This window comes from Pristis pectinata, chromosome 9, assembly GCF_009764475.1.
Source record: "Pristis pectinata isolate sPriPec2 chromosome 9, sPriPec2.1.pri, whole genome shotgun sequence".
Classification (NCBI taxonomy): domain Eukaryota; kingdom Metazoa; phylum Chordata; class Chondrichthyes; order Rhinopristiformes; family Pristidae; genus Pristis; species Pristis pectinata.
Window position 1 is genome coordinate 98,266,644 of NC_067413.1, and position 15,066 is coordinate 98,281,709.

General features: G+C 41.6%; 1 protein-coding gene across 33 annotated transcripts in view; it reads right to left on the reverse strand.

Annotated features, from left to right (window-relative positions):
* Positions 1-15,066, reverse strand: part of clasp2 (cytoplasmic linker associated protein 2) — a 251,826-nt gene that overhangs the window by 134,918 nt on the left and 101,842 nt on the right. For all 33 annotated transcript variants that reach the window (XM_052023838.1, XM_052023829.1, XM_052023823.1 and 30 more), the window contains 4 exons: positions 9,867-9,959; positions 7,581-7,726; positions 5,054-5,189; positions 4,481-4,551 (listed from right to left, as the gene is read on the reverse strand). In XM_052023838.1, the coding sequence (XP_051879798.1) occupies positions 4,481-4,551; positions 5,054-5,189; positions 7,581-7,726; positions 9,867-9,959 (446 nt within the window). The remainder of the gene's footprint in view (positions 1-4,480; positions 4,552-5,053; positions 5,190-7,580; positions 7,727-9,866; positions 9,960-15,066) is intronic.

Genomic DNA, 15,066 nt, shown 5'->3' on the forward strand with positions numbered 1-15,066 from the left:
CCTTGACAGTCGTTCCTCATTACTATAATTTTCCAGCACTGACAACATCCTTGTAAATCTCCTCTGCACCATCCCTGGTATGGCCCTTAAACTGCCTGTGATTTCTTCTCTGTGAAGCTTCTTGTGAACCATATTGGAACAGTTAAAATAAACCAGTTGATATTTAAAAAGTAATTTCCCAACCAAAATCTGATATGATGTTCTCTGACGAAAAATATATTTGCAATTTTCACTTTCCAGCTTTCAATTTTTACTCAATATATATTTCTATGTTTTAAGCAATCAAAAGGAGTGGTTGTTGAACTTCAGCCAAGCTTCCTGCTAGCTAACCAACCTTTTACATTACTCAGTAAAATGGTACATAAGTAACTGAGGGAGCTGTAGTGCAGTCTTTATAATGGTGACAGCAGATGTGCCGGAAACGGAGGAAATGCATGCAAGGGCTCCATCAACTGTTTCTGGAATGGGAGGACATTTCAAAAGCCCTAGAGCAGAAAGCCTCACTTTGAGAAGAGATGTGGTGGAGACGGAGAAACTGAGAAAAAGGGTGACATCCTTACAGGAGGCAGGGTGGTAGGAGGTATAGTCGAGGTAGCTGTGGGAGTTGGTGGGTTTTTAGAAGATGTCAGTGGTAAGTCTGTCTCCTGAGGTGGAGACTGAGAGATCCAGAAAAGGAACCGAATTGTCAGAGCCGGTCCAGATGAATTTGAGAGCAGGATGGAAGTTGGTGGCAAAGATGATGAGTTCTGCATGTGCAGAAAGCAGCACCAATGCAGTTGTTGATGTAGAGAAGGAGTTGGGGGTGAGGGAGGAGGGGTAGTGTATCAGAATAGGCTGGAACAAGGACTGTTCCATGCAGCCAATGATAAGACAGGCATAGCTGGGGCCCATGTGAGTGCCCATGACTACCCCTTTGATCATAGGAAATGGGAGGAATGGAAAGAGAAGATGTTGGTGGAGGAGAACTGGTTGGGTCTTTGTTCAAGAAAGAAAGAGAGGTCCCCAAGACCTTCCAGATGGGGGTTGGAGATGTGTAGAGACTGGACGTCAATGGTAAAGCTAAGCCAGTTGGGACCAGGGAATTGGAAGCTATGGAAATGGTGGAGGTATGGGAAGTCCCAAGTGTAAGTGGGAAGAGACTGGACAAAGGGAGACAGGATGCAGTCCAGGTATGAAGGAATGAGTTCAGTGGAGCAAAAGCAGGCAGAAACAATGAGCTTACTAGGACAGTACTGTTTATGGATATTAGGTAAGAGACAGAATCAAGCAGTGGGAGGGTGGGGCACTATGAGGTTGGAGGCTGCGGAGGGGAGATCTCCTGATATGACGAGATCCTTAACAGTCTGGGAGGCAGTGGCCTGGTGTTCGTTAGTGACGTCATGGATCGCAGGAAGGCAGGAGGAAATGTCAGAAAGTTAGTATATGGCCTCTGCAAGGTAGAGGTCAGTGCGCCAGACTACAATGACAGATTCCTTGTCCGTAGGTTTTCTGTTCCAGATTCCAACATCTGTAGTCTCTTTTGTCTTCTAACATTTGGTACTCATGGGGAATATTGTTGCATAACATTTCTGTTGTGTACTAGCCTCGTGGGTGCAATGCTCTCAGGCACTTCCTTTGGACGATACCACTCCACTAATCTGGAGAATAAATTTACTACTCAACATGTCAGTGATTTGAATAAAAGAGAAACAGGCTGGTTGATCCTCCACATCCAGGTCAAACCTTTTACCCATCTACACCAATCCCATTTTGCCTGCATTAGGTCCATATCCTTCTATGCCTTGCCTATTTGTGCCTATCTAAATGCCTTTTAAACATTGTAATTGTATCCAATTCCACCACCTCATCTAGCAGCACATTCCAGATATCAACCACTCTCTGTGTATGAAGCTTTTCCCCATAAATCCCCATTAAAACTCCTTCCTCTCACCATAAACTTATGCCCTCTTATTTTTGATACCCCTACCATGGGAAAAAGATATTGACCTACCCTACCTATGCCCCTTATAATCTTATATACCTCGATCAGGTCACCCATCAGTTTCCTTCACCAAGGAAAACAAAGCCAGCCTATCAAGTCTCTCCCCATAACTAAAATCCTCAAATCCAGGCAACATTCTGGCGAATCTCCTCTGCACTCTGTCATGCAATCTCATCCTCCCTGTAGCTGACAACCAGAACAGCATACAATACTCTAAGTGCGCCCTAACTAGTGTTTCGTAAAGATGCAACATAATATCCCAACTCCTTCTATTTTATGCCCCAACCTATGAAGGCAAGCATACTATGTGCTTTCTTCACTACCCTATTCACCTGTGTTGCTTGATATTGGCACTGCAACAGGAGCAGATTAATGACTACCCCGTAATGTGAACTATATACCATGATTTTGCACATTTCTTCTATATTTCAAGGGCAAATTGGAATAAGGGAAGCCAAAAAGCCTATTACTAATTGGTTATCAAGAAGAGAAAGGATAAACTCATGCATGCTGCTGGCATGCTGCTCTGAGGTATTTGAATATATTGAACAATTTTATGTTCCTATCCCTCATGTTGATTAACCTGAGGGAAGAAAACAAAAAAAGGCAAAACCAATAATTTTCAAATACAGTTAATGTTGCAAATTCCTTTGGGCTTGGCTAAAGTTGGGAGTCAGGTTGCATTTGATAACATTTGATGCATGCTTCAACCAATTTCGATTTATCGCTCACTCATGTCAGCTCCTTTAATGTTATTAAGTTTGCTTTTAATGCACTGAAAACTCCCAGAGACCTGTGTCAGCAAAGGCTAGCTGCATTGTCTTCAGCCAACTTCCCCATGGGGTTCACCAGGACAATAACTGACTTGCAGTATCATGCTACAAGACTTTTCAAAAAATCATTTATCACATCAACAATGCAGTTTAATAAACCTATTGAGATTTCTTTTTATGAATTGGTGGTGGTGTGGATGGTGAGGAAGGTTGTCTAAGGCTACAGCAAGATATAGATCAGTGGGAAAGTTGGACGGAGTATCGGCAGATGGAATTTAATCCCAACAAGTTCAAGGTGATGCATTTTCGGAAATCAAATAGGAGTAGGATATTTACAGTAAATAGCAGGGCACTAAGGAATGTTGATGAACAGAGAGACCGAGGGGTCCAAGTCCATAATTCCCTGAAAGTGGCAACATAGGTGGATAAGCTGGTGAATAAGGCATATGGCATGCTTGCCTTCATAGGTTGGGCATAGAATATAATTGCCTGCAGTGGAGGGCTGTAGTTATAGGGAGAGATTGGATTGCCTGGGTTCATTCTCAGTGGAACATTGGAGGCTGAGGGATGACCTCATAGAAATTTATAAACTTATGGGAGGCATAGATAGGGTAGATAGTCAATCTTTTCCCCAGTGCAGGGGAGGCAAGAACTAGAGAACACAGGTTTAAGGTGAGTGGGGAGAAATTTAAAGGGGATCTAAGAGATGTTTTTTCACAGAGTTATCTAGAATGGTGGTTATTTAGAATGAGCTGCCAGAGGAGGTGGTGGAAGCAGATATAATTACAACATTTCAAAGGCATTTGGACAGGTTTGTAGATAGGAAAGACGTAGAGGGATACGAGCCTAATGCAGGCAAATGGTATTAGTGTAGACAGGCATCACAGTCAGCATGGATGAGGTGGGCTGAAAAAGCCTGTTTCTGTGCTGTACGATTCTATGATTCCATGATTTGAAGAGTTGAGTTAGACCACACTTGGAGTATTGTGTGCAGTTCTGATCGCCAGACTATAGGATGTGATTGCACTGGAGAGGTGCAGAGGATGATGTCTGGATTGGAGGACTTTCGTTATAGGGAAATTGCATAGGCTGGGCTTGTTTCCCTGCAGCGAAGGAAGCTGACAAGTGACCTGATAGAAGTATGTAAGATTATGAAAGGCATAGATAGGGTAGATAGTCAAAATCTTTTACCCAAGGTAGAGGTATCAAGAACAAGAGGGAAGAGCTGAGAGGAAGGAGTTTTAAAGGAAATCTACGGGTTAAGTTTTTTGCGACACAGTGTATCTAGAACGCACTGCCAGAGGAGATGGTGAATCAGAAACAATCACTACGTTTAAGAGGCATTTAGACAGAAACTTAAATAGGCAGGCATAGAAGGATATGGTTGTAATGCGGGCAAATGGGATTAGTGTGCATGGGTAAAAAGGTCGCCATGGATGTGGTGGGCCCAAGGGCTCATTTCTATGCATTACAAATCTATGACTCTAATCTTGATTTAGGATATTACAACTATATTAAGGGTAAAGGTAATTAGAATTGTACCAGCAATGGCAAGTTACGCAACAAGTAGAATTTTCTAAATATTGACTTTTGACATCTTGCTGAAAATAATTATTACAGAAGTGGCTAATCTTATAGCCTTGGCTTTGGTCAGCCACATAATCCGCAAGAACATACAACCTTCTTTAAAAACAAATGATTGAAATAAATGATTTGATAGCCTTACCTTCTCACAGCCACTGACTTTGAAGTACAATTGCTGGTTATTAAGGGAATCAACCTTGGAACATGAGTGTGCTGTATGAAAAATAATGACCAAATTACCACCCATTCCCAGAAACTTGTTATAAAACTAAGTTCAAAATGTCATACTTGAATGCAAATTAGTTTTCTTAAATTCAGCAAGAAATATTTAAATAGTTCTCAAAGACAAGAATCTGTTGACCAAAACTCATCACTTCATCAACTTACCACTACAACAGCTCCGGCCTCACCCTATTAGCAATATCCCCTTTGACCCATCCATCTGACCCCAGTCTCTCTGCAACTGAAAACTAACTTTTCTTTTGTTCTCTCCCAGTTCTGACAGTGGGTCTTTGATCTGAAAAGTTAACTTTGTTCCCCTTTCCACATTCTGAGTGTTTTCCTAATGCTTCCTCTTTTTCTCTCCATATGGATCTCGGTTTAAAGTATTGTTTAAAGATTCTCCTGCAAATTGCCTTAGGGAAGTCCTGCTGAATTAAAGTTATTGTAAAAATCACTAACACAAGTTCAAAGAGAATATGCACGATGTACTCACACGGATGATGCACCTAATTGCTGCTACTCCAGATGTTGCCATCACTTTTGCACAGTTTGGGACAAGATTAAATAATGTAGGCACAATGGCTTCAGCACTATGATCATACTTGTTGCCAAGAATTGTTGACAGGTGCCTGTGTAAATTCCAACAAATGGACTTTGAACAAAACAAAGACAACATATTTTTTGTTAAATTTATAGCTGTACCAAAGAAATAAAGGCTGGATATACAGTTGAAATGCACAATAGTTACCCAATTTATGTCTGCACCACATAAATCAATTTTTTTTAAGATCTAAAATAAACTGTGCCCTTCTTAAGGAATTAGTATTTCAATGTCAATATTTCAGGGGTACAAAACAGTTAAATTATTGGACTAATAATCCAAAACCCTGGATTACACAATCCAGAGATAAGGGTTCAAAACTCACCATAGAAGATAAAGAAATTATATTCCGTTAATTAAATAAATATGGAATAAAAGTGCTGGGACAAACCCAAGCAATTCCTTTAAGGGAAGCAAACTTATAGTCCTTACCCAGTCTGGCTTATGTGACTCCAGACCCACAGCAATGTGGCTGATTCTTAACTGCCCTCTGAAATGGCCTATCAGAGCCACTCAAGCCGAGGGCATTTGGGGAGGGGAAATAAATACTGGGCTTTACCAGCAACAACCACATCCTGTGAATGAATAAAAACAACTTGCAGTTTGTTTATCCAATGATATATCAGTTATCATATGTCAATTGATAATTTTGTGCATAAAAGCAAAATTACTTGAAGATCTTCATTTTTAAAAGCTTGCACTTTACTGGCATGATACAAATTAATATTGCAAAGCAAAATACAATACAAGCTGGAAATCTGAAGTAATAACAGAATATGTCAGGAATATTCAGCAGGTCCAGCAGCATTTGTGAAGAGAGAAACAAATTTAATATTTTAGGCTGATGAGCTTTCAATGGAACAATCCCAATGCATCTGACCTGCTGGGCATTTCCAGCATTTGCTTTTATTTCAGGTTTCCAGTATCTGTGGTGTTTTGTGTCTCACAGTTCCAGCAACATTTTCCTCCGTTCTCTGAGTGCTTTTATTTCTTTTTACCTTTACCCCCTCGAGTCAGATCAGCTGCAATTAACAAGCCTTCATTACTGTTTTTTATCTGCCACCACCAGCTTTCTTAGTCTCCGCTGTATCACAGACATTCCTTCGTTCTCTCTACGCTTCCCCCTTCTCCACAATTTAAAACGTGTTGATTTCTAACTTTTCTTCTTTTTGATGCAAGGTCATCGATCTGAAATGTTAACTCTAGTTTCCCTCCACTGAATGTTGCCCGATCTGCTGAGTATTTCCAGCATTTTTGCTTTTATTTCAGATCTCCAGCACCTGCATTTCATTTGATTTTTGATTTTGCCTGCTACTACGGTGTTACTAATGATGCAGCGAGAGAACCAAGTGAAACAAGATGTACATTAAGTTGTGCCTTTTTACTGATGAACCAATAGAAGGGAAAATAAACTATCTTACATTCTACTTGTTCTCAATGCATCTGGCCACGACATCGCTAACCTGCTTTTTTCAATTGTGCCAAAATTATCTTGCACCTTCGCCTGAACATCAAAGGAGCTAAATTTGAGATGATAAGGAAGTGCAATCACGGCAGCTTCTAATTAAGTAAGGCATCAAGGTGCCACAGTAAAAGTACGATCAACAGAAATTAAGGGGAAAACTCTCCTGACTAAGTGTGAAGAAAATCAATAATCTGCAGATGCTGGAAATCTGAAATAAAAACAGAAAATACTGAAACACTGAAGAAGTCAGGCAGCATTTGTGGAAAGAGAAACAGTTAACTGGGACTCTTCATAAGGTCCCAGACCTGAATCATTAACTGTTCCTCTTTCCACAAATGCTGCTTGATTTGCTCAGTGTTTCCAACATTTTCTGTCTTAGTTTAAGTTCGAAGGAAAATCACTGTGGCCCAAGGAGGGTCAGGCCCAGCAAATCGCAACAGGAATTCCTCAGGATAATATCCTCAGGCAATAAAAGAGTCTGTGTCAGTCTGCTGAAGTGGAAGATAACACTCAGGCATAGATTATTAAGTGGCAAACAAAATTCATTTTACACAAGCTAATGACCATCTCCAGCAAATGTGAGCTTCTTATGTACAGCAGAATTTTGCACAGGTGATGTTAATCAACTGGTACACATTGCCTGACATCATAGTGCATATACTGCAGTAATTGTGCATGACCACATCATGTACTTCGAAGGCCCAGCAACAAATCTGGCCCAAGGTCTTCTGCAATGACCTGAAAAAGATGCATGCACCATGTGCAATTATTTGCTCACTGCTGAACTGCATGTAACTTTCTGTGGCCAGTTTAATCGGCAAACATAACAAATCCCCCATGAAAAAGGGGAGCCTATATGAAAGATACTAAATTTCACAGTAGCTCATACCTACTGTAAAAATGAAAAGACATTTCAAGGTTAAACAGGTCAATTATGCTTCCAACGATACTTACGCTACGGTAATACAAGCTTCTCTGACAACCTGTGACCGAAGGTCTTTAGCTGATAATTTGAAAGCGCCTTCCAATAGTCTTAAATGTTGAAAAAAACAGTCATATTCTGCAGCTCCAGCAATGAGTAGTGATCTAATCTTCTTGAGCTAAAAAGAAAAATAAGAAGTCTTCAATCATTTGTTGGCTGGGTTTTCTCAAACGATTTAGTGGGTTCAGTGTTAATTTGCTGAGCTGAACAGATCAGCGAGACAATAGAGACACAGGAGACTGCAGATGCTGGAACCTGGAGCAACACACACAATGCTGGAGGAACTCAGCGGGTCAGGCAGAGTCTATGGAGGGAAATGGACAGTCGATGTTTCGGGTCGAGACCCTTCATCTGGACTGTAAGATAGAGGGGAGATAGTCACTATAAAAAGGTGGAGGGAAGGAACGGAGCAAGAGGTGGCAGGCGATAGGTGAATGGGGGTGATAGGCAGATGGAGGAGGGGGGAATGGGAATAGCGCAAGAATCTGGGAGGTGACAGGTGGAACCACTGGTTCTTCTCACCCGCTACTCCCATCTGCCCTGCCCACCTCCTTCCGTTTATTCCATGCCCACCTCCTTCTCCTATCAGGTTCCATCTTCTTCAGCCCTTTGTCACTTCCACCTATCACCTCCCAGCTTCTGCTGCTATTCCCACGCGCTCCCCCATCCACCTATCACCCCTCCTCCCCTGGATCCACCTATTGCCTGCCGCCTCTTGCTCCGCCCCTTCCTTCCACTGTGAGACTTCCCTCCATTTTAGGAGGGCTCATGTTGGTCAAAACAAATTTTCATAAACATTTTCCAAGTATAAGATCATTTTTTACTTCACATACATTTACTTGATGAGAAAATATGTCATGTTGTCATTTAGCCACAAGATACTGCTGGCCCACATGAGAACATTCAAGGCTGCATATCGTAAACTAAATGACAGTAACTCAATCAAAGCAATTGTTACAGGCCAGGCTGCTACTTGGTGAGTGTCCCTTTAAGGCACCTGGATGATAGTGCGGTAGTGTGTGTGTGTGTGTGTGTGTGTGTGTGTGTGGCTTTATCTGACTGCTACGAGTGGGAGAGAATAAGCGTCTATAACTGGAATGATGTACGAGTCTGAAGGTGGATTCACTGATGTGCTGGCAACTGCACACAGACGGGGGTGGGGGGGGAGGGGGGAGAGAGAGAGAGAGATGTGTGTGTGTGTGTGTGTAATATATATATACACACACACATGTATGTATAAATATATATATATACACACACATATATTAAAAAGTTGGTGGCACTGACTCGCAATCTCTGTATCTACGAGTGAAGTACAATCGTTGTGACTGTCATTTCACCATCCACGTATGGATTTTTGGAGCAATCTGTGGAGTCCACTTTGTCGGTAACCTGTACCAGGAATCAGGTATATCTGTGGGCGGCCACGTATCGAGTGCCCTTGAAGTGGCAGTTATCTCTGACTAAAAGCAACAGAATTCTTCGGCGATTGAGGTGTCGTATTGGTTCCATCGTGGAATGTGTGGAATTTGTAAACTCCTTCTCTCTACATTCTCTCTACATTCTAATGCGGTTTTCAAAAGCCTTTGCTCATCATTTTGCTTCATGACTTGCTGAACTGAACTTTGAGAACTGTTCCTAGACTTGGGGTTTGGGAACTTGCTGCACACATACTTCGGTTTATTTTGGGGTGAATGATATCTAATGGTTTTATTTCTCTTATTATTACAAGTAGTTATTAACAAATATATTCTAACATTTAAACATGGCTCGTTGTGTTTCTGTTGTTGCTGGTACGTAACAAAATAAAGGAGCAGCTTTAGAAAAACAATGTTATTTCTGCATGGAGCTAAAAGGGCAGACTAGATCATTCTATTTTAGTTCTGCTCTAGCTTTGCACTGCACTAATCAAATCTCAAAGGTCCAATCCTTGGTTTGAGCTGGGCCAGCATTCCTCATCTTAGCGACAGAAGTAAAATGTCAATTCCTCATTACGTCACCCGCTTTCTACAACACTAGTTTCATGAAAAGGTATAGTTGATCAATATTGAATCATAAGCAATCTCACAACCAAAAGATGATCCTATGGAAAAATAAATCAGACTATTGCAACACGATATGATCTCATAAAGTTGAACTTATTTGAGTTAGAAGGAAGCTGCAAATTTCATCTTAGCCTTTCAACTCTATGTGCTGGGAAAAGATATTTCTAAATGTCAACACTAAAATCCTCCTCCACAACCACTGTCACAACTTACCGCATTGGCTCGCTGGTCCCAATCGTGCTTATCGTCAGACAGTATCTCTCGTATTTTGTTCAACGTTTCTTCAAGTTCTCTATTGGAAAAAATCTGAAACACAAGAGATCACTTGAGCAAGAACATGGACTTCACCAAGACAAGCACATTTTTGTCGACCATAACATGTCAAAGTTAATGCATAGTTTTTGAACAGATCAGCGGTCATTAACCTACTTACATGTTACCTACTTGTTGATAACTATTAACTTCATATGAAAGAATATATTAACTGTTCTCATCCATATGCTGGATGCCTCTGAAATATCATCCTTCTTGCTGAACTGTGGCTTCCCCTCTACAAGGGTGGACAGAGCCCTACTCTCATAGGCAGGGAGTGTGGGAGCCGGAGCCCAGCGAGTGGTTGGGAACTAGGTTAGTGCCACACTATTACAGCGCCAGCGACCCGGTTTCAATTCTGGCCGCTGTCTGTAAGGAGCTTCTCCCCGTGTCTGCGTGGGTTTCCTCCAGGTGCTCCGGTTTCCTCCCACATTCCAAAGGCGTACGGGTTAGGAAGCTGTGGGCATGCTATGTTGGCGCCGGAAGCGTGGTGACACTTGCGGGCTGCCCCTAGAACACTCTTCGCAAAAGGTGCATTTCACTGTGTTTCGATGTACATGTGACTAATAAAGATCTTATCTTCTTATCTATCTTATTTCTGACTGGTCAGACAGCAATTTATCAGAGCTATTTTGTATTTAATTGTTTAACCTGTTCCAAGTATCACTGAATGTCTTTGACAGCCTGTGAGACTGGGAGCTACCGAAATTCCCTGGCAGGTTGCCTATGCTGCTACAGTGCCAGTGCTGCATGTAGATGCTCAAATACACACTGTGCTGAAGCAGCAGGCAATCACTGAATTTAAGGTAATGGATGATTTACACCAACAAGCTGAATTATTGGAATGACAAATTCCTAGAGTACAGCAGAGCACTTATCAATCTGAAAACACCATCTTAAAATTATTTGTCCCTTGTGTTTTTACCCTTGTTGTTATTGTATTGTTTCCCAAGTTCCCTCATTCCTTACTCTTAAATGAAATAGCCAGCAACCAGAAACCTATGGGAAGATAAATCACTCCCTTTCACCTCAAAGACAATGATTTTTTTTCTCTCATGGGTCTCTATTGCTTCCTGCATTTGATGAATTTACTGCAAACCACATGCTGGTAATTTTCTTCAGTTTCTAATATTTCACTGATAACAGACAGAAAGTTCACACAATACTATTACGAAATTTATGGTTTGGTTATCTTAATAATTAAGCTGCTGTCCTTGCTTAAAAAGATCTCACATGTGCCAGTTTTGTTTTGGTTAAAAAAATGTTAATTCCACTGTCTTGCCTAGTTGCTGTAATTTTATTCTGTTCAAAAATGTATTCGCTTCCATTTGCTCAGAAACGTTATTTAAAAAGTATTGCTATCTTTAAAAACCTCTATATGAAATAAAAATCCTCCTTAACTCTCCCTTGAACCTTCAATACATTCTTTTTAGTGAAAATAATTCTTTCTAAGTAATCATAACTTTCATTACATCTCCTATCAACTGCCTTCATTCTCATGAAAAGAGCATCAACATCATTGGTACATTTATTACAGTTGGGGTGGGGGGTTGGGTGGCGGTAAGAAGTGAGAAGGAAGAAGGGAGAGAACCAAACAGGGACACAAACTAGTCATAGAGTCATACAGCATGGAAACAGGCCCTTCAGCCCAACTGGTCCATGCCAACCAAGATTCCCATCTAAGCTAGTCCCATTTCCCTGCATTGGCCCACAACCCGCTAAATCTTTCCTATCCATGTACCTGTCCAAGTACTTTTAAAATGTTGTTAATGTACCTGCCTCAACCACTTCCACTGGCAGCTCATTCCATTTTCTGACCACCGTCTGGGTGAAAAAGTTGCCCTTCATGTTCCAATTAAATCTCTCCCATCTCACCCTAAACCTATACCCTCTAGTTCTTGATTCCCCAACCCTGAGAAAAAGACTATGCACATTGACCCTATCTATGCCCCTCATGATTTTATAAACTTCAATAACATCACCCCTCATTCTCCAACGCTCCAATGAATAAAGTCCCAAACTGCTCAACCTCTCTCCATAACTCAGTTCCTCGAGTCCCAGCAACATCTCTGTAAATCTCCTCTGCACTCTTTCCAGCTTAATAGCATTTTTCCTGTAGCAGGGTGACAAAAACTGAACACAATATTCCAAATGTGGCCTCACCAATGTCTTGTACAACTGCAACATAACATCCCAACTTCTATACTCAATGCCCTGATTGATGAAGGCCAGTGTGCCAAAAGCCTTCTTCACCACCCTGTCTACCTTTGACGCCACTTTCAGGGAACCATGTATTTGTACTCCTAGGTCCCTTTATTCTACAACACTCCCCAGGGCCCTACCGTTCACTGTGAAAGTCCTACCCTCATTTGTCTTCCCCAAATGCAACAGGTCACACTTATCAAAATTAAACTCCATTTGTCACTCCTCAGCCCAATTACCCAGCTGATCAAGATCCCTCCATAAATCCTAATGACCATTTTCACTCTCAACAACACCACCTATTTTAGTATCATCTGCAGACTTACTAACCAAACCTTGTACATTCTCATCCAAATCATTGCTATAGATAACAAATAGCAATGGGCCTAGCACAAGCCCTGGGGAACACTACCAGTCACAGACCTCCAGTCCAATAAACAACCTTCCATCATCACCCTCTGCTTCCTACCATCAAGCCAATTGTGTATCCAATTAGCCAGCTCTCCCTGGATCCCATGCGATCTAACTTTCCATAGCAGCCTGCCATACGGAAATTTATCAAAGACCTTACTGAAATCCGTATAGACTATGTCTACCACCCTGCTCTCATTGACCTTCTTGGTTACTTCAAAAAACTCAAATGAATTCGTGAGACACGATCTCCCACGCACAAAGCCATGCTGACTATCCCTAATCAATCCTTGCCTTTCTAGATGTGCATATACTGTATCCCTCAGAATCCCTGCTGGTAACTTACCTACCACAGACGTGAGGCTTACTGGTCTATAGTTCCCAGGTTTTTCTTTGCAGCCCATCTTAAATAAAGGCACATTAGCCAGCCTCCAGTCTTCCAGCACTTCACCCATTGCTATTGATGATGTATGTATCTCAGACAGGGTCCCACAATTTCTTCTCTAGCTTCCCACCGTGTTCTTGGATATACCTGATCAGGTCCTGGAGATTTATCTACCTTCATATGTTTTAAGTTATCCAGCACCTCCTCTGCTGTAATGCGGACTATCCCCAAGTTATCTCCTTTAACTGTCTCAAGTTCCAAAGTCTTCATGTTTTTCTCCATGGTAAAAACAGGAGAAATATTCATCGAGGCACTCACCCAACTCCTGCAACTCCACACAAAGATGTTCACATCGGTCTTTGAGGAGCCCTATTCTCTCTCTAATTACTCCTTCTCCCTTACTATACATAAAATCTCTTTGGCTTCTCCTTTATTTTCTCTGCTAAAGCCATCTCATGCTCCCTGTTTGCTCTCCTCATTTCCTTCTTAACTACACTCCTGGATCACCTATACTCCTGCAGGGATTCACTTGATCCCAGCTGCCTGTACCTGACCTATGCCTCCTTCTTTTTCTTGACCAGACCCTCAATATCCCTCACCATCCAGGGTTCCCTACTCCTGCCAGCCTTGCCCTTCTCTTTAACAGGAATATGTACACCTTGAACTCTCATTATCTCGCTTTTAAAATCCTCCCACTTGCCAGACGTTCTTTTACCTGCAAACAACGTACTCCAATCAACTTTTGCAAGTTCCTGATACCATCGAAATTTGCCTTGCCCCAATTTAGAACTTTTAACTTGTGAACCAGATCCATCCCTTACCATAACTAATTTAAAACTAATGACTGGCAGCGCATTCCAGGCACCTACCACTCTCTGTGAAACAAAACTTACCCCACTCATCTCCATTAAACCTTCTCCCTCTCACCTTAGAGCTTTGTCCTCCAGTATCCGACCTATGCCTCTCATAATTTTGTAAGTATCTATCAGGTCTCCACTCAGCCCCCGACACTCCAGAAAAACAATCCAAGTTTGTCCAACCTTTCCCTATGTTAATACTCTATAATACAGGCAGCATGCTGGTGAACCTCTTCTGCACTGTCTCCAAACCCTCCACGTCCTTCTTGTAATGGGGCAACCAGAACTACACACAATACTCTAAATACAGTCTAACCAAAATTTTATACAGCTTGAACATTACTTCCTGACTCTTATACTCAATGCCCGGACTGATGAAGGCAAGCATGCCATACGCCTTCTTTACCACCCTATCTACTTGTTTTGCCACTTTTGGGGAGTTAGAGACTTGGACCTTGAGATCCCCCTGTGCATCAATGTTCCTAAGGGTCCTGTCACTTACTGTATACTTCTCCCTTACATTTGACCTCCCAAAGAGCAACACCTCACTTGCCCAGATTAAACTCTTCTCCATCCATATCTGCAGCAGATCTATATTCTGCTGTATCCTTTGACAACCTCCTCCACAACTCCACCCATTTTTGTTTAATCTGCAAATTTACTAATCAGCCCATCTACATTTTTGTCCAATTCGTTTATATCTATCACAGAGGTCCCAGCACTGGTCCCTGTGGAACACCACAGGTCACAGATCTCCAGGCAGAATAACACCCCTCCACCACTACCCTCTGTCTTCTATGACCAAGCCAATACTGAATCCAATCTACCAAGAGACCGTGGATCCCATGCATTTTATTCTTCTAGATCAGTCTACCACAGAGCACAGAAGCTGCTCAGCAAGCTTCACCAAGTAAGTTGATTAACTTCATCCAGCACTACCTGTGTGCATGAAACTTTTCTGGTGAGGAACACATTGTGAACTTCATGCATTCATTTGTTGAATTTAGAAATAATGCATTTTGATTTCCTTGCTGCATTTTTGTAGTCCCTCAACTGTCAAAGAAACTATGAGCATCCATTAAATGTGTTCTGTGCTTAATTCTAGGAACTGGTGTCAATGTGGATAAAAATTCCTTACAAATCGTGTGTAAGCCTTTTGTTCCGTAAATTGCATTCTGAATGATGGTTAGGAATATTTATATTGAGAAATCAACACACGGTGCAGAATGATGATACTGCAGGTAAA